Source organism: Neovison vison, chromosome 12, assembly GCF_020171115.1.
Source record: "Neovison vison isolate M4711 chromosome 12, ASM_NN_V1, whole genome shotgun sequence".
Lineage (NCBI taxonomy): Eukaryota > Metazoa > Chordata > Mammalia > Carnivora > Mustelidae > Neogale > Neogale vison.
Window position 1 is genome coordinate 87,981,417 of NC_058102.1, and position 23,152 is coordinate 88,004,568.

Here is a 23,152-nt window from a genome sequence, read left to right on the forward strand (position 1 = left end):
GGGTGTGCGGCGTGTGTGTTGGGGGGGGGCGCGGGGCGGGGCGCTCGCGGCTATTCCGGGCGCCGCTATTTTTAGCCCCATTGATGAGGCTGCGTCGGCCGCCGCCGCCGGGATTCCGGAGACGTCAATGGGCTCGCGTCACGGTCCCCGCCCGCCCACCGGGGGAGGCGCGCCCGGGGCTGGGACGGCGGCGCTGGCGGCCGCGGACTGCGGGGGCGGGGGGCGCGGCCGCGGCCGGAACTGCGGGGCGGGGGGCTTCCCGGGGTGGGGGGCTTGGAACCGCGGCGGCGCGGCTGCAGGAGCGCGCGGCGGCGGCGGCGGAACTGGTGGGGGGCCCCCCGCGCGGCGCCCGCGACCCCCGGCCTCCAGGCATGGGCGCTGCTGCGGTTCGGAGCGGCTCCCAGCCGGCTGGTGCGCGACCCCGGAAGGCGGGGTGCAGAGGCAAGCGGAGCCTGGCGGGCCAGGTGAGGGGGGCCGGGTGGGGAGGAGAGGGGGTCCCTGGGAGAGGTCTGGGAAGAATGAGGTCTCCGCATAGGCAATAGCGCGGGCCCGGAGCCACCGTGGGAGTCCTGCTGGGGATCGGGGCTGTGTGTGGGGCTGGGGGGTGGGGAGAGAAGGTCTGGATTCCCAGAGGAACCTGCTCGCTCACAGTCTGCCCCCGAGTGCGGCGGCCAAGGCTGTCTCTCCCAGGCCCGCCAAGGGTGGGGTTTGGCCCGCGAGGGGCGCAGGAGGTGGCCAGGCCGGAGAAATTCCTTCCATTTCCCCGCCGGCTGCGGGGATATGGGTTCCAGGAGTTCGGGAGGGGAGGGACCAGACTTGCTCGGTGCACCCCTTCATGGGATTGAGTGAAGAAACCGAGCCCGGAGAGGGTCTTGTAGAGGCAGGAACGGACCTGAGATTAGAAATGCTGCAGATAATGGCATTTACAGTGGTTTACAGTGAAGCATTAATTTGGATTGGGGGCTAGTTTGTTAGTTAGTTAGGATTGGGGGCTAGTTAGTGTTTGGGCATGCCTAGAAGAGGAAATCTGGTAGAGATAGGTGTCTTCACAGCAGTGGTGCCCAAAGGTTGCTGATGGATTAGGGGGCTGACGACAGCCTGGACAGGGGTCTCAGTGAGAGCTACAGCCACCCCAAGTGAATGTTTAGATCAATGACTTGAATGAAAACGTAAATGGGAAGCCAGCTGACTCTGTAAAGGTCTAGAGCCAAGGGGAATGACAGGTGGACAATAGGCTAAAATCAAGATTTCAAATGATGGCAGCCAGGCAGAAGGATGGACCAAGATGAACAAGATGAATGTGACTGATTGTAAATGTTGGGGCCTATGCTGAAGTGAAGAAAATTAGCTCAGGAGTTCAGGCCTCGTGCCTGGGCCTAAGGCACAGCAGCCCTGGGCCCGGAGCTTCCCACTTGCTTTCTGGTGTTAGCTGTCAAACTGCTCCATTGCTATCCGAGACCTCTACCCACCAGAGGAGTCCAAGTGGGGGAAGAGATGGCTGCCTGGCCCGGGGCTCCCTGGTTGGGCTCCCTTGGTCCTAATCCCGGTTTTGCCACTTCCTAGCTGTGTGACCTTCAGCACGGTGCTTAGCATTTCTGTGACTTAGTTTCCCCATTGGTAAAATGTTCGTTATAGTCACCTCTTCCTCATGGTGTCGTGAGGCTGAAATGAGAAAGTGCATATAAAGCGCCTAATAATGTAGCTAGCACATGGTGTTCAGTAAATATTATCTTCTGTTATTATTGTTAATACCAGTAATATGCCCATTTCTGGGTGGGGACTTGGCCAGTGCAGAGCTTACAATCCAAGAAGGTGCCCGTCTGCCAACCTTGTCCTGTGATGAGCTGGAGTGTAGTTAAGAGAAGACAAATACTTGAGAGGAAGGAGGGGAAGGAGATTTCAGGTGGACCCAGGCAGAGCTGGGATCCAGGCCTGGGGCTCTTGGAGTCAGGGTTGTAGCTCGGCATAGGGACGAACCGTCAGCCTTTGGATCTGCCCTCCAGTGGAAGGGACAGTTCCTTAGCTCCCACATTCTCCCCACCTCCTTCCAAGCAGCTGGCTGGTTTTCTCAGCCCAGTTCTGATTGCAGGGTTGCGTGAGTCCTCTTCTCCCACATTCCTCAAATACTTACTGAGTACCTACTCGTGCTGAGCTCCCTTTGGGAGACTGAAGTCTGCGTGATGGAGACAGAAGGGTGAAGAGCCGAACAGCATTAGTCCTAAGGAGTTAATAAAAATAGGTTAATGTGGTGGGGGTAGAGACGTGACCGATGAGAAGAGGCTAACTATACAGACATATGGGGCAGTGACTTCCTTGGCAGAGAGAACAGCCAAAGCAAAGGCCTGACTAGAGAGAGAAAGCCCATGTGCTTGGAGCTGGGGGAACAAGAGCTGGGTCCTGAGGTCTGGCCTGAGGCTCCCACGCCATTTAGGAGGCATCATACTCTTCTCCTCCAAGCCTCCTTGGCCCTAGGTTTGCCCTCTGCACAGTGCTGACTGTAATTGACCTTGATTCATTCCCCCATTGTAACCTCCTGGGGCCCAGTGATGGGGGTTTGCTCCTTCTTGGATCTCCTGTTGTTCATGGCTCACTGCCTGGCTCACAGTAGGCCCTCCGTCAGTGCTCATGGAGAGAATTTTGACCTGAGACAGGAGATGGGATCAGATGTTATAAAGCACTTTGTGGGTATGACCTGGGTCCCTGACTCTGGAGCCTACTCAGAGACAGGGGAAAGTGCTTGGAGGACCTTCTCTGACCCGGGAGCTCAGGGCAGGCCTGACTATGGTGGAAAGTGTTGGCCCTTCCTGTGTTTCCTCTTCAGCTTCGGACTGTTGGGAGAAAAGGGAAGGCTGTGGAGGGGAGCCCGGGGCCTTACTACAGACCTCTTTCAGGGATATGGGAAGATGACAGTGTTGTTCTAGGAAGCAGGTGTAGCCCGTGGGTTGGGGTAGGTTTGCAGCCTGATTTTGCCTTCTGTTAGGGGCTGGGAGCCCTCCAGGTTTTCTACACCTCTCCCCTCCCTTTCTGACACCTTCACCCTCTGCTCTCCATTACACGTGTACTACGGGAGCATGGGATTGCTGGTAGCTGTGTAAGCAGAGAATCCGGGTACTGTGGTCCGGAGTAGCTCCCTTTCGCCTGTGGACCCTGGGGCAGAGGTCAAGAGGGCAACTATGCCCATCACGCACCCTCTGGGGCCCTCCTCCTCCTTATTCCCTCCACCTCCCAGCATGGGAACATCTACTTCTCTTTTCCCACGTCTCCTCTTAACCTGAAGGGCACCTGTTCCTACTGTCACTCTGAGGCTCAGTTGAGAGCGGAGAGGGCTGAATTAGGGTGGACAAGGGGAAGGAGAGATGTAGGGTCTGGAGTACCGTGGCTGAAGGAGAGAGGCACTGGTGAGAGGACAGGTGATAGCGTAAGAAGGCTGGAAGGGTGGTGCTCACAGCTGGCTCTCGAAGTGGAGGGCAGGTGCCCAGAAGTGGCTTGGAATAAACACCAGGTTCCGGGGCTGGCTCTGATGTGTCCTCATTTCATTTCTCCTAATAATGTTAGGGCTATCATATGTGTACGTGGTTCTGTTTGGCGTCCTTTACACGGGCGAACTTATTTTAAGCCCTACCATAGCCCTGTGGTTGTTAATTTCAGAGATGTCAGTTACAGATTGTCATTTTCACAGCTGAGGAACAGGAGTCACAGAGAGGTTCTGTAACTTGACCAAGAGGACACGTGACAGAGCCAGGATTTGAATGCAGGCATCTAGGTCCAGCGTCTGTACCCTTAACCGCTTCGCTTCAAGCTGGGTCTTTGTGTTGGAGGACTGGAGTGCCTTCACAGGCCCTGGGAGTCCCCTTTGCTCTGGTTAGAAGGCTGGGCTGCCTGGGGATGGGGCGGTTGAGCCCCTGCTCTGTGGGGTCCTCTGAGGCTTTAGGAGCCAAGCTGGAGCCCTCTAAGGAGAGAGGGGTATTCTGCCCTGTCCTCACAGTGGCTCCCTTTTCTCTGCCTACAAAATGCCCTTTTGTGTGCATCGGGGCCAAGTGCTGGACTGAAGCTGCCACCCACCCCCAAACCCATATTTGGGGTAGGAGGCTGAGGGGTTGGATGCTGGCATGTGTCTCCTTGGCCCTGAGATGGCCAGGTACTCTCAGCAGTTCCCGGTCATGTCCCACATCCCCAAGAGCTGTTTGCCTGGGGTTCTGTGTGCCCCCAGGCTCAGCTGCCCAGCCTAGGGAAGTCCTTGGGCTGGCTTATCGCCTCTCATGGCCTGGGTCCTGCCCCTGTCCTACTCCTGAGTTTCCTGGCTGTGCTTCCTCCAGGAAATGTCCCTGCCAGCGGGTTCCTCTGCAGTCACATGGATTCTCCTCCTGTAGGCTTCCACCATGAACAGAAGCCAGCCTTGGTCCCTCTCTGGTGTCCCAGCTCCTTCTGCCAGGTCCTGGAGGCCTGAGGGATGGTTGACTATTGTCCGAGGTCTCTTGGTTCATCCAGACTGGTAAGTACTCTACTGTTGTCCTTTGTTTGCCTTGGGGCCTTCTAGAGGTAGGACTGGGGGGCAGAGGTGGGTGTGGAGCTGCCCTAAGCGGATGTGGTTTGGGGGATGGAGGGGGAAGCCCTGCAGAGGTGGCAGGCGAGGTGCTGCTCAGCTTGGGGAGATCTGGTTTCTTCAGTGGTGGGGGTAATGTGCAGGTGGGGAAGGGGGAAGCCTGGCTTTCTTAGCAGGATGGGCTGGGGGACCGTGGGCCTGGTGGGCATGGGCTGGTGTGGGAGGAGAGGGGCAAGGGTGTGGGTCAGTGACTGCTATTACCAAGGCAGCACGTGTCTGGTTCTGATTGGGTGGGGCTGGATAGCTCAAGGCAGGCTGGGAATAGAGCGGGGCAGGCGTAGGGGGTGGGAAGTTGGCTTGTTTTGAGGGCATGCAGCGAGGGAGTGCACAGAGGGGAGGCTGGGATCATTTCCCCTCTAAAAGGGCAAAGACCACCCCCGTCCTACTATGGTGGGTCTGTAGGGGGAAGATTTGCTGACAAAGGGCAGAGATAGACCCTCCACAATTCACCCACCATCCCTGAACGGGAAAATCTCAGACTTGTGGCCATGGCCAGAGGGGTCCTAGGTCATCCAGTTCACCTTTTTTTCTTATAGATGAAGAAACTGAGTTACAGACTCAGTTAAGTTAAAAGTTAAGTGACTTTTCAAGATCCTCTAGTGAGGACGTGTAGAGCCAAGCTTAGAGTCAAGGTTTCCCAGAGGCCCAGTTGGCTGGTGGAGGACACGCCTTCCTTGCCTGAGGAGGCTTCTGGAGAAGGTACCAGCAGATGGTTGGTGAGGGTTGGAGTATAGGAATGGAATTTCCACCAGGTCTTTCCCATAGGATCTCGGATACTAGGATGGGGCCAAGGGTACCACGGTCCTGGTTACCATATTTACCTGAGAGAGCTGGAGTTCAGCCTGGTACCCTGGCCAGGGACCTGTGATTGCCTTCCTCCTTTCCCAGAACAGAGGGCTGTCCCCGAGTCACAGCCCCCTTCAGGGCTTTGAGAGAGATCCCTGGATGAAGGAGGAGCTGGCTCTGTATCTTGCCCAGCTCCCCAGACACTGTTGCCCTGTGTGGAGTGGGTGTTCAGGGCACAGGGATTCCCACGGAGGTAGCTGCGATGGCGGAGGACGGGGTCGCTGGTGTGAGCCCAGGTGGAAGGAGGGGAAGCCCTGGGAGGCAGGGCCCTCCCATTCCAGGGGCTGGTCTGGGCGTGCACCTGGCCTCCTGCTGGCAGCAGGCTCCGTGCCACCAGCCTTGGGCTGAGGGGCAGGGAGAGGAATTACTGTAAGTGGGAGAGGCAGGTGTCCCTTGTCCGCTGGGGATCTGGACTCAGGAGGCACGTGAGTGCAGATGACAGCAGCAGGCCAGATGGCTTCCACCAACCCGGCCCCCACCTCTCCCGTCAGCTCAAACTGCCTCCTGAGAGCCCAGCCTTGTCCTCTGGGTACAGAGTGGCCCCCATGGGCAGAATTCCTTGCGTTCACCTCGTTGTCTGGGTGATGGTGGTACTGGGTGGATGTCTCATGCCATATCCACTGCCAGGGCCACCTCAAGGGGCTGCCAGCCGGGGCCCCGTGAGTGCTAGAGCTATTGGTCTTGTGACGTGGGCACCTGTCTGCCAGGCCTGGGCACAGGCCCAGGGTCACGCTCACGCCGGGGCTCCCGTCAGCTGACTATTTTGGGTTCTTGCTGACCTGGGCCAAAGTCAGGCCTCAGCCAAGAGGGCCCCGAGGCAGCTCCCTCTGTCCCCAGAGGCCGGCTCTGGTTTCGGCTATATAAACAGAGGAGGACGTGCTGGCTTGGAGACAACTCCACGTCCTAAGTTCGCTCAGCTGGTGCATAGCCTTGGCCGGACAGGCCGGGCTGACCGGGCAGTCCCGTCTCTTCCCGCAGGGCTCCCTGAGGCTGCCAGGAGGAGCCCCTGACCAACCCCAGGATTCTCGCCTGGTGCAGTTGTCCAGGATCTCTGAGAGTCTAAGCAGATCGTGAGGAGATAGCTGGTGAGTCTTAGGGATGGGGAAACTGAGGCTTGGGAGCTGGGCTGTTTGGATCTTTCTCCATTGTGAACATCTGTGTTGTGGTTTCTTTGGCCTTGAGAGGAGGGGGAGCAGAGGAGGAAACAGGGGTGGCTGACCTTCCCAAGGAGTGAGAGTAAAGCTTGACCTGAGTTGGGTGGGTGGGAGTTGACACTTGGGAGTCACAAGCCGTGATCAAGAGCTGGGAGACGTGGGAAGAGACAGGTGCTGCCATCTTTCTCCTTCCTCGGAGATTTCCACCATGCTCTCGGTCCTCCTTTCCTGTTGACCCGGCCTCAGTGAGGCACTGGTCTGCTCGGGCTAGGGAGGGACGCCGGAGTGAGCTGGGTGGCCAACCGGGGACTCCTGCACTGGTCCCCGAATAGGGTCCCTGAGCCTCCCCAGCTGATGGGGACCGGGGATTGGCATTCCTAAGCCCTCAGCCCCTGCCCTGCTCTCCTTGCCTGGCTTCCCAGCCGGTCTTGGTGCCTGCAAAGCAAGGCTGGAGCGAGGTCTGGCAAGTCCACCAACCATCTTGCCACATACACGATCCCTGGGCCCTGGGCCAGGGGCTGCAGCCCAACACGAAATAAGTGGCAGCTCATTACGTGGGAGGCTCTTGTGCTCTCCTTCTTGGTTCTCAAAAAAAAATTTTTTTTCCCCTTTCTGAACGTGAGTCTCTAAATGAATCCAGAGCCTGTGACTAAAAATACTTTAACAATAGGAAAATGCATCAGTCTTTCCGGCTGGGGCTTGTTATCAGAGGGTTTTTATTTTGGAATTTGAAATTCTGCCCAAGGAGGCTGGGTGGAGACCTTGGGCAGGGGCAGGAGGATTTGGTGGGTGGTGATGTTCTGCAAGGTGGTGGGAGGAGGGGAGCTGGCCAGGAGCTGAGCAGACTGGGGGCACGGAAGGAGGTTTGAGGAGGGGGCAAACAAGGCAAAGGCTGACCTTTCCCAGAGGCACTCCATGATCTTGTCTGCGTTTTTCCAGCGCCGTCTGGCTCTTCTTCCCGAAAGTCTGATCTTACTCTTTTGTGCTATATGTTAATTCCCCCTAGCCTAAGAGGGAGGTGAGGGTCAAGAAATCCCTGGACTAAAGACAGCCTCTGTGGAGAGAGGCCTGGCCTCCTTAACTTGCAAGCTTTCTACAGAGTATTAATTGAGCACTTGCTGCATACAGAGTATGGAATTTTCCCAGTGCTGGGTCTGGGCACACTCTCATTTCCTTCCTCAGCTGTGGAGGGGGAAGAGGTTGGATGGGGTTACTATTCTCCATTCTTGAAGAAGGGGGTGCTGTCTCCCTCGTCTAGCTGAAGACCCAGGTATCTCCTTTCCATGCCTGCCCTCCCTGCTCCGGGATCCTGCTGTGGGTCCATAGAGTTCAGCATCCCAGGCAGGGCTCCGTTTCACTGGTGAGCCTCCCCCTTCCCTGAACCGATGGAATTCTCACAGCCGCCAGGAGTGTGATGTTGTCTATATTGGGCAAATGGGGAACGGTCTTGGAGAGGGCAGGGAACTGGCCCCAGGTCACACATCAGGCTTGCGGGGTTCTGACTAGTGATGGCTCTGTGAGCCCCTCCCTCTTTTGCCCTCCTGGGCCTTGGGTGAGTGGTGGGAGTCAGTGGCTTCCCTGCCCACGTCCTTGGCAGTCTGTTGTCAGGGAGATGACAACCTGTGTGGTTGTGGCAGGGCCTGGGCGAGGGCCAGGAGATCAGCGCCAGAGACCTGGGCCTGACCCTACGTCCCTAATTGCCAGACCTGTCCATGGCAAGCCCCTGGGGTTGTAGGCACTGCTTCCTTGCCCATAGTACAAATCCCCCTACCCACTGCTGAGGCAGGAAGAGGAAGTGGCCAGGTCAGGGCTAGTACTAAGTCCTGGGGCTGAGGAGGGGAAGCTCCCATGGCCACTTCTCAGCGGGAGGAGGCAAAGCTCACTTCTTCTGCCCACCACGCGGGAAGGGTGTGGAGGCCTGTGGGTGGGGATGGTCTTGGTGAAAGTAGGGCAGGTTCCTGCCCTCTGCTGGGGGATGTGGGGGGGGGGTGGCAGCCTGAGTGGGGGGGCAGTGTGGGAAAGGGGTTGTGCCTTTCCACTTCCTCCATCCCCCATTTACCCAAATCCACACCCACCCTCTTGGCTGGTGAGTGATGGTGGACATTGGCTGCCCATTTGGGGCCTGCCCTAGGCTAGTTACTATTGAAGATGCATGAAGGCCCCCCCTGCTGAGATCGGGGAGACAGGGCCTTGCCCTCGTGTTCACACACAGCTGGAGGAGGGGTGAGTCAGCACTAAGTCCCCGGGGCCCCATGAGATCTGCCTCGGAGGAACAGGGCCTAGTGAGTGCTTCAGAAAACACCCAGTGTTGACAGAGAACATCCTGTGTGAAGACCCCTCTCTAATGGGAGATCAGCTCCTGGCCATAGCTGTGCCCTGCGTGTGTTGGGAGAACAAGTCCCTAATGGGAAACAGGCACCATTCTCTGATTTCAGCAACACACACTTGAATGAATCTGTACTCGATGATTTCCAGCAGCATCTGTGTCCCTGTGAATAAATAAGTCTCTCCCGTTGAGGCATGGCTATTTTTTAAAATAAACTTTTGTTTTTGAGAAAATACCCATATGGAAAAGTTTACAAATCGTAGGTATTAAATCTTAAGCATATAATGTGGTGGCTTTTCCAGGGTTGAACACACCTGGCTGACCACTGTCCAGCTTGGAAACTGGAATGCTTCCAGTCCCACCAGAGAGCCCCTCATGGGCACTGCTATTTTCAGTTTACAGGCTGCGTGTGTATGTGTTTGTGTGTGTGCCTGTGCACACCTGGTTCTAAGGTACACTTAGAAGAAGTCAGGTGCAGCGGGCCAGAAGCCACAGTCTGCAGCCCACAGAGGAGGCCATGGCTCCAGCACAGACCTGGGAGTTAGAGGACCTAGCCCTGAGCCTCCATCTCCTCATTATAAAATTTGGGTCAGTTCTAAATCTGGAAGGTTGAGGGGAGAGTTTAGTGGAAGAATGCATGTGAAGTGCTGTGGACTGAGGTCTGACCCTTGGTGGTTATTCCCCATACCTCCCCTCACAGGTGAGAAGGGGCTTGTTACTAAGAGTTAAGCTGAGGGAGGGTATGGCCCGAAGTCTTGGAGGATGAGCAGGATTAGAGCAGAAGGAAGATGGGTCACTCTGCCCAGTGAGTGGTGGGAAGTTTTGCCCAAGGTCCTTTTATGGGAGCAGCCAGGAGCCCCAGGGTGATGAGGGCAGATTGATGCACTGGGCCAGGCTGTGCTGTGGGAGCCTGGTGAAGACTGTGGTCTCATCTCCAACACGACATCTTCTCTCCCTGTGCTGCTTGTGTTATGGCCCTGCCTTACCTTCTGGTTCTCGCCTCTAGTTTTTGATATTTCTCCCATTATTATCTCCTTCATCATTATCATTACCTGTCCCCTGCCACCCCACACCTCCCCCCTTAAGGGGCTGTTCACTCTGACCTTGCTCTTGAGGGCTAGACTTGGAGATCCCTTGGGAGCCTGGGACCAGCTTATGTTCCAGGCTTCCCAGGGTCTACATTAATGGTGCCTTTCCCCGAGTTCCACCTTAGCCAGATTCCACTTGCCTCAGAGCCCCAGGACACCCTGGAGGGCCTCTGGCCAGCAGGGATGAGACCAGGGGTCCCAAAGCCCTCGTGCCTCTCTCCCCTCTGCCTTAAGGTAGGTGCTCCATGTGGGTGCCTGAATGGGTGGCCCTGGTTGTGCTCACACAGACGGACTCTGCCTTTTCTCCTTATTTACTTCTTCTCAAACCCTGCAGCATCCCTGCCTCCACAGACATGGCCAAGTGGTAGCTGTGGTTGTCTTCCCCTCCCTCTGCCTTTGGGGCAGTGAGAAGGTAGCCTCCAAAGCTGCAGTATCCTGGTGATGAAGCGGGGCGGGGGGGTTGCTGGGCTGCAGGCTCACATCTGGAGGCTAATGCTGAGATTTGGAGATTTAGACTAGGGCCTTGGGCAGCTGCTCACCACACATAGTTCCCTGGGGCTCCTGGGTGGGCTGGCCCTGTGGGAAGGTAGGGAAGGTCTGTGTTGCTTTTTACAAATGGAAAGTGGTAGGGAAAATGGTGGGCACAAGGGCCAAAGGCTGACTCAGCTTGCAAAGAACTGGTAAAGCTGGGCTTGAGCACAGATTGATCAAGCTACATGTATTGCTGACATTTAATTAATTGATTGATTAATTAATTATTTTTTGGAGGAAGGCCCGGGGTGGAGGAAGGTCTAGCTTCACCAGCCCAAACTTGCTGTGTACTTCGGAGCAACGTGCAGGTGCTCTGGGAACCCTTGGGTCCTAATCTGCAAAATGGGAGGATGTGAATGATATTAGCAGGTTTATCTTTTTTATTATCTTAATTTTCTTTAAATTTTTTTTTTTAAGATTTTACTTATATATTTGACAGACAGAGATCACAAGTAGGCAGAGAAAGGCAGAGAGAGAGGAGGAAACAGGCTCCCGGCTGAGCAGAGAGCCAGATGCGGGGCTTGATCTCAGGACCTTGAGATCATGACCTGAGCCAAAGGCAGAGGCTTTAACCCACTGAGCTTATTTTTTAAAAAATGCTTATTTTTAAAAAAATAGTTATTTATTTTAGAGAGAGGTAGAGAGGGAACACAAGTGGAGGGAGGGGCAGTGGAGAGGGGGAGAAAGAGAAGCAGACTCCCCACTGAGTGAGGAGCCTGCCACAGGGCTTGATCTCCTGACTCTGAGATCATGACCTGAGCTGAAATCAGGAGTCAGATGCTTAACCGAGCCACCCAGGAGCCCCATATTAGCAATTTTAAAGTCTTTTTGTTGTTTTGTGTGTGTGTGTGTGTGTGTGGCATCTCTTTTCCAAGCAGAATCTACGCAAAAGCCCAACACAAAGAAAAACCAAACTGGTGTGAAGTGGAGTGGGGATCTTGGATGGGTCGCCTTGCGTTATTCTGCCCATATTTCTTCACCTTCACCTGGGTGGCCTTGAAGGGTCTTTGGAAGATGGTTTGGGGAAAAATGGAGCTGTCTGAAGATTGGTCCACGTTGAGATTGTATGCTGAAGTTGGGGGAGCTATGGCAGGTTCTGACCAGGTTCAGAGGTGGGTTCTGAATGAGACTCGTGTTGCATGAAGACTACTCCACTGGCGGGCAGGGGGATTCAGAAAGAGGAGACAAGCTGGTAAAGGGGCAGTGGCCTAATTGGGTGTGGGCAAGGAGAAGTGGAGGTCACCGGCCTCAACTCAGCTGGTCGGCTGTCTTCATGCACCAGTGAGGCGTGGGCTGTGGTTGGCAGTAGGAAGGGGATCCAAGAGATGTTCCAAAATAGAATTGTAAGAGAAAAATGAGAAGTTGCTGGTGGGGTATCAGGAGCAGAGATGGGTGGTGGGCAGAGAGTACAGCGATGACAAGTTCTGTCGGCAATGGGTGAAGTTTGAGTTGCTGGCAGGACCTCTGAGTAGGCAGAAGTGGGGGCTGGAGACAGGGGTGTGGGAGACCCGGGATGGGAGGTTAAGAGTGGAAGTGAGGAACAGGAAGTGCCTCGGGTAGGGGGAAGTGCTGTCGGGTGACCAAATGAGGTGAGAGTGGGGCCACCAGCACAGGGGCAGTGGAAGCAGAAATACTTCAAGCTGACTTACTGGGGAGAAGGGGGCTGGGTGGAATCCCAGGGTCCCAGGGGGTCGGGGGTCGGGGTGGATTTCTTCTCCTTGTAAGCATTAGCTTCACTTCCCTTCTCTCTTAGCAAGTGTGGGCTCCCCAGGTTTGGGGTAGAATGGGGGTGGAGGGGTGACAGCCAGATCAGGGAAGTCTCTAGGTGGTCTGCAGCTGCTCCCTCTGTAGGTGCTGGAGGTGTCCTGGGCAGGGGAGGGCGTGAGAAGATAGATCCCCTACAGATGCAGCCAGAGGTCCCGGGTTCCACCCCAGTGTGCCACCACCACGCTGTGTGACCTTGAGCAAGTGCCATTATTTCTGAGCTTGTTTATTTATAAAATGGGGAAGAGTCGGCACAAATTTGACAAGATTTCTCAGGCTCCACCCGGTTCTGAAATTCGGTAATTTCCCAACTATAGTGCACCCACCCTGTAAGGGCCTGGGAAGAAATCAAGTTCAGCGTGTGGAACAGAGCCCATTGGCTCATCTTGGGCCTGGCAAACCCTTGTCCTGGGAAGGTACTTTGCATTGGGAGAGTAGGGGACGGAAACATGCCAGGGTGGGGGGTGGGCGGGGAGAGACGACTCCGACGTTCCTGGGCCAGTTTCTCAGCCAGTGACCCCGCTGGAGAAGACGGGTCAAGTGCACTAGCTGCGCCCTGGGCTGAAGTGGGGGTGCACGTTGTCCGGGCTGCGTCCCTGAGTTGCCCACCCCGGCCCGAGGCCTGCCCTGGCAGCCCAGCGGCGGCAGAGGGCGACCCCCCAAGGCTGCAGGAAGGACAGGGAGGGTGCAAAGGCGGAGCCGGGCGCCGAGGGAGCCCGAGGGAGCGGGCGCGGTCGTGGCTCCCCGAAGCAGCCGGAGGCTGAAGAGAGATCCAAGTCCGGGGAAGCCCCGCGGCCGCGGCTCTAGAGCGCCCCCTTCGTGGACTCTGGCCCTCTAGGCCGGTTATTTCGGACCCGGGGGCCCCGGGCCGGGTCCTGGGTCCCGCGGGGGGAGCCTCGGGAGTCCGCGAGCTGCTATTTTTAGCCGGCGCGGCGGGCGCGAGGTGACTATTTATAGATCAAACAATCCGCGCTCCCTGCGTCAATGGAACCCCGCGTGCGTCACGCGCGCAGACATTCCAGGCCCCCTCTCGCCCCGCCCCCTCGGGCTCCCCGTCCCGCGCCTCCCCCTGGCCGCCTCCCGCCGGAACCGCGCCGCCCCCCGCGCCCTTGTATGGCCAAAGCTCGCCGGGCCGCGTGCGTCAGTGGCGCCCCCGCCCCTCCCCGTGCGTCACGGAGCGCTTAAGAGGAGGGTCGGGCTGGGCCGGGGAGCCCCAGTGGCAGAGGCTGCGGAACTTGGGGGAGTGTGCAGGACCCGGGGGAGCGCACGAGGGACCAGACTGCGACTCGGGGTGCCGGTCCGGGGCAGGGGGAGCAGGAGCCGGCCAGGTAGGCGCCCCCGGGGGGGAGGAGGAGCGTGCATCTCAGCGGCACTCTCTGCTCTGGTTTTCAGGGGTGTTGCATGAAGGAGATGGGCGTACGCGCGGGTAGAAAGGATGTTGTAGGGTCAGCGTGCACGAGAGCGGGTGTATGGTGCAGCCTTGGCGCCGGAGGAGAGCGATTGGAGCGGGATGTGGACCCGGATCGGACTTCGATCTACCGGGCGCGGGGGTGGGGTGGGGGGAGTGTCTGTGCAAGGTGGAAGCCACAGGGGGTTAGAGTTGGCACCAGGAGCGGGGACTTCTTCAGTTGGAGGCTGGCTGTAGTTCTGTTTCCGAGGGTACCCGAATGGCACAGGGCGCCCCGGACTGAGGTGCCGATGGGGGCTCAGTACAGTGGGGGGAAAGATACACAGAACTTTAACTGTAGGGATCTATCGGACTCCTGCCAGGATTGGATTTCCAAAAGGGTCTTCTTCCTCCCCTCAGGTCTGCCTCCTCCCCCATTCCCTTAATTGTTTTCTTAACGCTTTAGAGCCTATGGTTAGTTTGCAGGGATCCCCGAAGTTGCTGCCCGAACTCTATCAGGAGACTTCTGAATTGCTGAAGGAAATGGCCAGCATTGATAGCTGGACTGTGGAGGGGTCCTGCTTGTGTTCCGCCAAATGAGTCTTCTTAGGGGCGGGGTCTCTGGAAGCTCAGGGAACGTTGTTTTAGTTGTTGCTTGGATCCTGTGGGGTGTGTGTGTGTGTGTGTGTGTGTGTGTGTGTATATGAGAGGAAGAGAGAGGTGTGGAAATCTTGGTCCCTGGGGATCCGGGGTGGGAGTTGTTAATGTTGGAGTCTCCGTGTGGTACCTGAAGGATACCATCCCCCCCAGCCCCCCCGCCCCCGCCCCGTTCCAGCCCCACATGCTGATCACATCTGTGCCCCCTCCCCCAGTCCCTGTTGGCTCATACAGGTAGGGTGCAGCCTGAAGCTTGTTGGGCATAACAGGTGCAAACCACATTGTTGCCAGGACCTGCCTGAAGCCGGATTCTCCCTGCTCCCTCCTTCAACCCCGCCTCCTCTTCCTCCTCCCTGTAGCATTGCTTCTCCCCCACCCGCCTTAACGCTAGATGTAGGTCCATGTAGGTCCGTATCTGGTGTAGTTAAGTACCTGGGCAAAGGCGGGGGGGGGGGGGGGGAATAGGCTGGTGGGGGTTGATCCGGATGTGGGACGTCCAAGTGGAGAAACAGGATTTGAATAAGGCTGGAACACCCAGCCTTATTCCAGGTGGCTGCCATCTCTTCTCCACCCCAAACCCATCCCCGCCTAGGCTGTCTTAGGGCAGGGAGTCGTGGCCAGTCTTATCTCTCGCAGGTGTGCTCTCTGCCTGTGGACAGGCACTCCTGGGTGGGTGGTGCCAGCGCTTCAAGGGGCTCCATCGCCTGGGTTGGTTGTAGGAGTGTCAGGCCAGGGGTGGAGCTGCCTGTCCAGGGCCCATGGAGGTGGGAGAAAGGCTAGAACCAGAGGACTCCCTGGGCTTTTGGCCAGGAGGTGTTGCCAGCCTTTGCCCCCTCTCTCTGTTCCCTGGATTATGGCACTCTCTGTTCCAGCTTGCTTTCTTACCCAGCCTCCCTCCCTGACTGGAAGGGCTGGAGCCTTACCGACCCCAGGTGTGGATGTGGGATGGGGAAGTGTCCCAGAGCCTCCTCTGTGTTCGTTTTTGACAAATCTGCAAACTTAAGGATTCCCCTTGAATAGTGCTGTCTCTGCTCCCTGAGGCTTCTTATGATTGAGGGTGTAACCAGCCCTCCTTGCCTGAGCTCCTGGGCTCTTCAGGACATAGATACCCCTTAGTGGAGGAACCCAGGCAAGGACACCTTCTCCTTCCCATGTAGGCACCTCAAATTTGCTGGGCTCTGAGAATTATCTTGTACAAATAGCAAGGAGCAGTGCTTTGGGGGTAGCAGTGAAATTCTTCTTAGGGACTGTGCATTTTCCTGGACATCCGGGGGGCTGTTCTCTCCTTCTTCCGGCCCCTGTTCAGCCTCCCTCCAGCATACAGCCTTTAAAGGTCTGGAGGCCAGTTTCTTGATCCCCTGGGGAGCTGGGGAGCTGGGGACTGCTGAAGAGGGCCAGGCTCCCTTCCTTTTTGCTTTTGGGAGCAAGTCAGGCAGCGCCGAGTGGGTGCCTGTCCCCAGATGGCAGGACTGGGGTGCGTGTGGGAGCTGCAGCCTTTGTTCAGTGTGTAGGGTGGGGGCAAGGACGGGGGGGGGCAGGCTCATGGCTGCTTAGGCCTCTGATTTAGGCAGCTGGGCCCTTCGCTCTCGGCTCCTTTTGCATTGTCCCAGGCACCGGGGAGGGGGAGGAGGAGAGGGGGTTTTGCAAAGGCTGGGCCATGCCTGGGAATATTCCCAGAAGGGCCAGGTTGGAGAAACAACATATCTGCACCCAGAGAGTGGGCTGAGTAGGACTTTGCCTGGTTGCATCTCCCACCCACCCGTCTTCCAGCCCCCACCCACGCCTCACCCAGTGTGGTAGGGCAGGGGGTTGGGGGAACACAGCTTCCCCCTGTTCCAGCAGAGAAATGCTGGCTGGATGCCTTCCCTAGGGTTCCCAAGCTGACTGGGGCGTGGCTGGCCTTCCAACTGAGCCCACTCTTGCTGGGCCACTGCCCAGGGGCTTTGCGACATGGGGGTGGAGATGATGTTCCGGCTGGGGACCGAGCTTTCTGGGTTCTGTGGTGGGCCATGGTGCTAAGGCCTCAGTGGCTTGTGTCTGGCTGGGATTCTTGCCACCTGGCTGCTGAGGGACCTAGACTTCAAGGCCAGGCTTCAGGCTTCTCTCACCTTGACTCTCACTCCCCCCAATCTTGGTCTCCTCCCTCTTCAGAGATGCCCTGTATTCAAGCCCAATATGGGACACCAGCACCGAGCCCAGGACCCCGCGACCACCTGGCAAGCGACCCCCTGACCACCGAGCTCAGCAAGCCAACGATGGACCTGGCCAGCCCTGAGGCAGCCCCCACAGCCCCCACCGCCCTGCCCAGCTTTAGCACCTTCATGGATGGCTACACAGGGGAGTTTGACACCTTCCTCTACCAGCTGCCAGGAACAGCCCCGCCATGCTCCTCCGCCTCCTCCTCGGCCTCCTCTACATCCTCATCCTCGGCCACCTCCCCTGCCTCTGCCTCCTTCAAGTTTGAGGACTTCCAGGTGTACGGATGCTACCCTGGCCCCCTGAGCGCCCCCCTGGATGAGACCCTGTCCTCCAGTGGCTCCGACTACTACGGCAGCCCCTGCTCGGCGCCATCACCGTCCACGCCCAGCTTCCAGCCGTCCCAGCTCTCTCCCTGGGATGGCTCATTCGGTCCCTTCTCACCCAGCCAGACGTACGAAGGCCTGCGGGCATGGACAGAGCAACTGCCCAAGGCTTCCGGGCACGCCCAGCCGCCAGCCTTCTTTTCCTTCAGTCCCCCTACTGGCCCCAGCCCCAGCCTTGCCCAAAGCCCCTTGAAGCTGTTCCCTTCACAGGCCACCTGCCAACTGGGGGAGAGAGAGAGTTATTCCATATCAACGGCTTTCCCAGGCCTGGCGCCCACTTCTCCACACCTGGACGGCCCAGGGATGCTGGACACACCCGTGCCGTCAACCAAGGCCCGGAGTGGGGCTCCAGGTGGAAGCGAGGGCCGCTGTGCTGTGTGCGGGGACAACGCTTCGTGCCAGCATTATGGAGTCCGCACCTGCGAGGGCTGTAAGGGCTTCTTCAAGGTACTGGGCTGCCCTGGGTGCAGCTCTTTATGGGAAGTGGGCAAGGTTGGTCTCTGTGGTAGCTTCCCTGGGGTTCTCTTCCCACCTTATCCTGCCCTTCTGGGAGGGGTCACAACTGCAGGTGGGCCACCCTTCTGGGGACCCATAGATGGTAGGAGGCCGCCCACAGAGGGATAGTGAGGTACAGGCAAGGGTGGGGACCGCAGGCATGTCCCCTGGAGGGCACATGCTAATGGCCAGCTTCTGGTTTTTTTCTGCCCGTCCTCCCCCAATTCAAGGTCCTGGTGGGAAGGGGGCCCCAGGCACTCATGTTCCTGGCATGAGATAAAAGGATCTGGGAAGAGGGCTTGGTGCTCGAGGGCTGGGGGCGGACTGCGGAACAGGCTGTATGTTTGTCCCAGCTCTGGGTGCCTGCTCAGCTTCCCGTCCCCACCCCCCAGCCCTCCTCTGCCCTCCCTCGCCAGCCCCAGGGAAGGCACATTGAGAAGTCCAGGTGTCTGGGCTGCTATGGAGCCCGGAACCCCTGGGCCCTAACCTTGTGTCCTGGGGGTCTCCCTTCTTGGGCATAAACCTCCCCCAGTGTCCCCAAGACTTTCTTCTTCCTCCCCCCACACCCCCCCGCCATCTCTCCCTCCCCTGCCACCCAAATGTTAGAAAAATAGCTGTGAACAGAGAGTGCTTTTGTCTGTGATGGCAGCAGGATCTGGACGGTCCCCTCCCCTGCCCCCCCCGCCCGCCCGACTCTGACAGCCTGTTCCGTGTGGCCCCCCCATCCAGCGTACAGTGCAGAAAAATGCCAAGTACATCTGCCTGGCTAACAAGGACTGCCCTGTGGACAAGAGGCGGCGAAACCGCTGCCAGTTCTGCCGCTTCCAGAAGTGCCTGGCCGTCGGCATGGTGAAGGAAGGTGGGTGGCCGGGATGGGCTGGCAGGACAGAGGTGGGCCTGAGTGGGGTGGGGCAGACAGAGGCCCCCCAGACCTCTGTCCTGGTGGGCCGCAGTGGCTGGCACAAGCAGGCCTTATGTGCACTCGCACTCTGGTCCACCTGTCTGGCAGATGGGCCAGGGGCTGGGGGGCGGGGTGTGCTCTCTGTAGGGTCTCGGGCTCTAGGTCCTTAGACTCCGAGGTACTTCCCAGCATTGATGCACACAGCTAGCTTGGGCTGAGAGTGCCTTCCCTGGACCCCTGCCTCCCTTCCTTAGCCCTGCCCGTTTCTCTGCAGTTGTCCGGACAGACAGCCTGAAGGGGCGGCGGGGACGGCTCCCTTCAAAGCCCAAGCAGCCCCCGGATGCCTCCCCTGCCAACCTCCTAACCTCCCTGGTCCGGGCGCACCTGGACTCTGGGCCCAGCACCGCCAAACTGGACTACTCCAAGGTGAGGCCCCGCCTTCCCCACACTCAGTGCCTTTGGGCATCTTGGAGAAGGCCCCTTGTGGGCACAACACACTGGAAAAAAGAGGAGCCCCCTTTGGGGTGACCAGGTGGACAGTGTACCCCCCCGGGTGGGTGGCCAGTTAGTATATGTGCTGCCGAAGCGAGCACTGGGTGGCCAGTTAGAAAAATGTGCTCCTCCTGACAGCCTCGGCCCTGGGTTAATGCTTGAGAATTGGTAAGCAAGAGCATGGGCGGACTCTCAGGCTCTCTCTCTCGCCCCTGGGACCCGGGGGTCCTCCGAGTGTGTCACATGGCCTCAGGTGATGGCTGCGGTATAGGGCCCCTACTGGGCTGCTGACCTCCAATCCCCTGCCTGCCCTCAGTTCCAGGAGCTGGTGCTGCCCCATTTCGGGAAGGAGGATGCTGGGGATGTACAGCAGTTCTACGACCTGCTCTCGGGTTCCCTAGAGGTGATCCGCAAGTGGGCCGAGAAGATCCCAGGCTTCGCGGAGCTGTCCCCCAGCGACCAGGATCTGCTGCTGGAGTCGGCCTTCCTGGAGCTCTTCATCCTCCGCCTGGCATACCGGTGAGTCGCCGCCGTCCGCTTGCTCAGGGCTCCTCCCCTGTGCACTATTCTCAAGCTCCCCGCCCTGACCGGCCTCTGCGTCCCTCTGCGCCAGGTCAAAGCCTGCCGAGGGGAAACTCATCTTCTGCTCCGGCCTGGTCCTGCACCGGCTGCAGTGCGCCCGTGGCTTTGGCGATTGGATTGACAGCATCCTGGCCTTCTCTCGGTCCCTGCATGGCTTGGTCGTCGACGTCCCTGCCTTCGCCTGCCTCTCTGCGCTCGTCCTCATCACGGGTGAGTGGCCACCAGGGAGTTGGGGAGGGCTTGAGGGCTTGGCCCTTAGCCCCCACATAGTGAAGTGAGGGTGCCGCGAGGCAGAGAGGGGCCAGCTTGTGCTCCAAGTGACACAGCTGGTAGACAACAGAGCTGGGGTCTGGGTCCGGGCCCAGGCATATCTGATCGCAAAGCCCGAGGCAGTTGGAATTATCCCATACTACCCAGGATGCACACCATGTGGTTTTTGCGTGTGGCCTGGGATTTGGGGTTGTTTTTAAAACCTTCTTGAATTACGTGGCATGCAGGAAAGTGTACAAATGAGAAAGTTTCACAGCTGGATCAGGAAACAGAACCCTGCCTCCTGTTCTCTCACAGCCCTCAGCTCCCCCAAGGGCAACTGTGGCCCCCACCTCCAACACGAGGCTAACTGTACCTAGTGTGTCCTTTACATACGTATAATTATTCAGGGTGGATTTTTCTGTGTTAAATGCAGAGGTTTTCAGATCTCTTTTATTTAAAAAATTTCAAGCACCAGAATCTGCCCCTGTTTCCCTTTTCACTTAAATTTCAGAGGGGACCCAGCCATAGAGGACAAAACCCAAGGCATTTTGGGCCAAGGGAAACGGTGGGTTTTGGAATCCCTAAAATCACGGCTCCTCTCCAGGGTTTCTCAGGAAGTGCCTGGAAGAAAACCTTGGGTCTTAGGCAGAAAATCTGGTTAGGAATAGGGTTTTTTTTTGTGACCTTGGGCTTCTCCTTTAACCTCTCTGGGCCTCGGTTTCTCATTTGGAAGATGAGGACAATGAGTGTGACTGCCACGGCCACTAGACTTCAGTGGGGGTTTGTGTGTGAACTTTTGCCAAGTGCCCCGGGACTGGGGGAGGATGGCCATTGGGGGACAGTTCTCCAGCAAGGAGTGAGGCGGAGCGAGGAGGCGGGGTCTGGGGGTGAGGTGGAGGGCTGCTCCTCAGCCAGGTGGCTGACCCCGCACCTTCCTCGCACCCCTCCAGACCGGCATGGGCTGCAGGAGCCTCGACGGGTGGAGGAGCTACAGAATCGCATCGCCAGCTGCCTGAAGGAGCACGTCTCGTCCGCAGCAGGAGAGCCCCAGCCAGCCAGCTGCCTGTCTCGCCTGCTGGGCAAGCTGCCCGAGCTGCGGACCCTGGGCACCCAGGGCCTGCAGCGCATCTTCTACCTCAAGCTGGAGGACCTGGTGCCCCCTCCACCCATCGTCGACAAGATCTTTATGGACACGCTGCCCTTCTGACCCCTGCCCAGGAACACGCGTGCAACACGTGTGCACACTCAGACGCCACCCCACGTGCCTTTAACCCACGGCCCACGGCCCCTCGGAGCACCCCTGCCCCCAAAGCCCGGCCTGGGCTCCAGCTGCAGACCGGCCGGCCTCCCCACTTGGGCTGGTTGGTTTGGCAGGGAGCTTGCACCCCAGGGGAGGGGGATGCATTCACAGGGGGGACCCCTACTATTTGTCTTAACTGCCCCCATGCCCGGCCCTGGCCTTCATGTTTTTGTAAGATAAACCGTTTTTAACACACACCGCCATGCTGTAAATAAGCCAAATGCCGCTGTAAATACAGGAAGGAAGAGGCCGGGATGGGAGTGGGGGCTGGGAGGGAGGGACAGCCCCCACCAGCCGGGCAAGCCTTCCCCCCTCCTTGCACCTGCTCTCTCTTCCCGCCCTCTTTCCACATGTACATAACCTTACTCTAGGAGGAAGACAAATGACAGATTCTGACATTTATATTTGTGTATTTTCCTGAATTTATAGTATGTGACTTTTCTGATTAATATATTTAATATATTGAATAAAAAATAGGCCTGTAGCTGAAACCAGGAGCCTGACTGTCTCTTATGCCCTTTTCCTCCCCACCCCCATCCCCCACCCCCATCCCCATCATTACTGAAGCGACAGAAGCAACTCTGGCTGAATCATTCAGGTTACCGACCTGAGCTCACAGGCCTCAGTTTACACTTTTCTAAAAGGTGTAGATAATCATGACCCCTGCTTCTTGGGGTGGTTACGCAAAGCACTCAGACTAGTTTTGGATCCGTGGAAAGGCTCTGATAAGCCCATGCCTCATGGACAGAGGCTCGTGGTGGAGGCCGGTGAGCTGAGGGGCGAGAGGGTCACTCCAGCTGCCACCGTTCCTTTGGGGCCATGGTCTCTGATTGGACTTCCACATCTGTAAGACAGGGTGAGGGGCAGAGCCCACCTCGCATTGCCCGTGGGAGTCTGGGAACGTTGTGGAGGTGCCTGGGGCTGGGTACAGGGCAGCCTGAGATGGCGTTAGCTTTAGTACAAGTTTTTTTCCATCTGCATTTTCTACAATCCCCACCTGCCTAGCACTCCAGCAATAATATCCAGGTTGCTGGTGGCCCTTGTCCTCTCGGGAAGAAGATCGTTCTGGGGTTCCTACCTGTATTCAGATGCCCCTACGTAGGTCCTCCCAACTCCCCAGCTCATCAGTTGCTTAGCTGGCTTGAAAGGCAGATTCCTAGGATCTGATGTCAGAAACTCCACTTTGCTGAGGGGGAGAGCCCAGGAATCTACACTTTTACCAAACACTTTTACCAAGTGCTTGTGATGCCAGTGTGAGTCTCAGGGCCACTTTTTGGAGAAACAGGAACCTAGATGGACCCCAGCCTGAGGCCCAGATAGCAGGGTCCAGCCCCCTTCACTGAGCTCAGTGTCTGGCTGACTGCATGGAGTCCTCAAGGACCTTGTAGGAGACCAGAAAGCACTGTCCCTTACACCTATTCCTCACAACCCTTGGCCTGGGACACTGAGGCTCCACCTTGGTGGCCCCTGACTGGATGGAAGCTGTACCATATAAGGCTTTGCTCCTGAGGATGGAATCAAGGGTCTTTCCCAGTGCTCCAGCCGCAGCCCGCAGGTTCGCCAAGGAGCTGTCAACCACATGCCCTTGCTTGGGTTCGAGGAAGACGGTCCAGCCCCAGGCCTTCTGCAGGGTCCACATGTGGTTGGGGTGGGGAATCCTGGGCCGCATGCATGGTGACTACCACCTCCAGCATGTGTCCCTGGTACCCCCCCCCCAAGCACCTGAATGAGCCTTTGTCAAAGCACACATTCGGCAAGGGGCGGGGCAGACCTGAGGTGGAGGGGGGCGGGGGGGGGGAGTAGGGAGCAGTTTGGAGATTTGCTTCTATTCTCAGCCCTGCCTCCCAACTCCATGCTGCTCTCTGAGAGGCTCCTCTTCCTCCCTGAGCCTCAGTTTCCCCATCCACTCAGTGAGGTGGGTCCGGGAGTGGTACTCTGGTTAGGAACAGAGAGCTTGCTGGAAAATCTCCCACCAGTTGTGGGATTGGGTTGAGGCCTCTCCCTTTGGGTCACTCTCTTCCATACCCACGACTCTAGCATGGATACAGATGTGGAGTATAGGGCAGGCCCTTGGGGAAAGCAAAAGGGCCACTTAGGGGCTTGCGGTAGAGGCAGGGGTTGGGTATGTGGGGAGCCCTGGAGACTCTTGGTCTGTGTAGATATCTAAGCCTCATAGCGATGGTAAGAGCTAC

General features: G+C 57.7%; 1 protein-coding gene across 5 annotated transcripts; it reads left to right on the forward strand.

Moving 5' to 3' along the window:
* Positions 1-387: 387 nt before the first annotated feature.
* On the forward strand, positions 388-21,455 carry NR4A1 (nuclear receptor subfamily 4 group A member 1). 5 transcript variants are annotated; one of them, XM_044227168.1, is made up of 9 exons: positions 388-464; positions 4,371-4,492; positions 6,428-6,534; positions 16,508-17,385; positions 18,163-18,292; positions 18,609-18,760; positions 19,143-19,345; positions 19,440-19,618; positions 20,611-21,455. In XM_044227168.1, the coding sequence occupies exons 4-9, from the start codon at positions 16,510-16,512 to the stop codon at positions 20,865-20,867; spliced, it is 1,797 nt and encodes a 598-aa protein (XP_044083103.1). In that variant the 5' UTR covers positions 388-464; positions 4,371-4,492; positions 6,428-6,534; positions 16,508-16,509; the 3' UTR covers positions 20,868-21,455. The 5 variants fall into 5 exon arrangements, with proteins under 5 accessions (XP_044083103.1, XP_044083104.1, XP_044083102.1 ...); XM_044227169.1 differs by lacking the exons at positions 388-464; positions 6,428-6,534 and having other exon boundaries at positions 4,295-4,492; XM_044227167.1 differs by lacking the exons at positions 388-464; positions 4,371-4,492; positions 6,428-6,534 and adding an exon at positions 11,636-11,660.
* Positions 21,456-23,152: the final 1,697 nt, after the last annotated feature.

Excerpts from the sequence above, each read along its gene's own strand:
- NR4A1 (XM_044227168.1), top strand. The coding sequence starts at position 16,510 with ATGCCCTGTATTCAAGCCCAATATGGGACACCAGCACCGAGCCCAGGA. Across the intron at positions 18,293-18,608 it reads CGTCGGCATGGTGAAGGAAG|TTGTCCGGACAGACAGCCTG; the intron begins GTGGGTGGCCGG and ends GTTTCTCTGCAG. Across the intron at positions 19,619-20,610 it reads TGCGCTCGTCCTCATCACGG|ACCGGCATGGGCTGCAGGAG; the intron begins GTGAGTGGCCAC and ends GCACCCCTCCAG.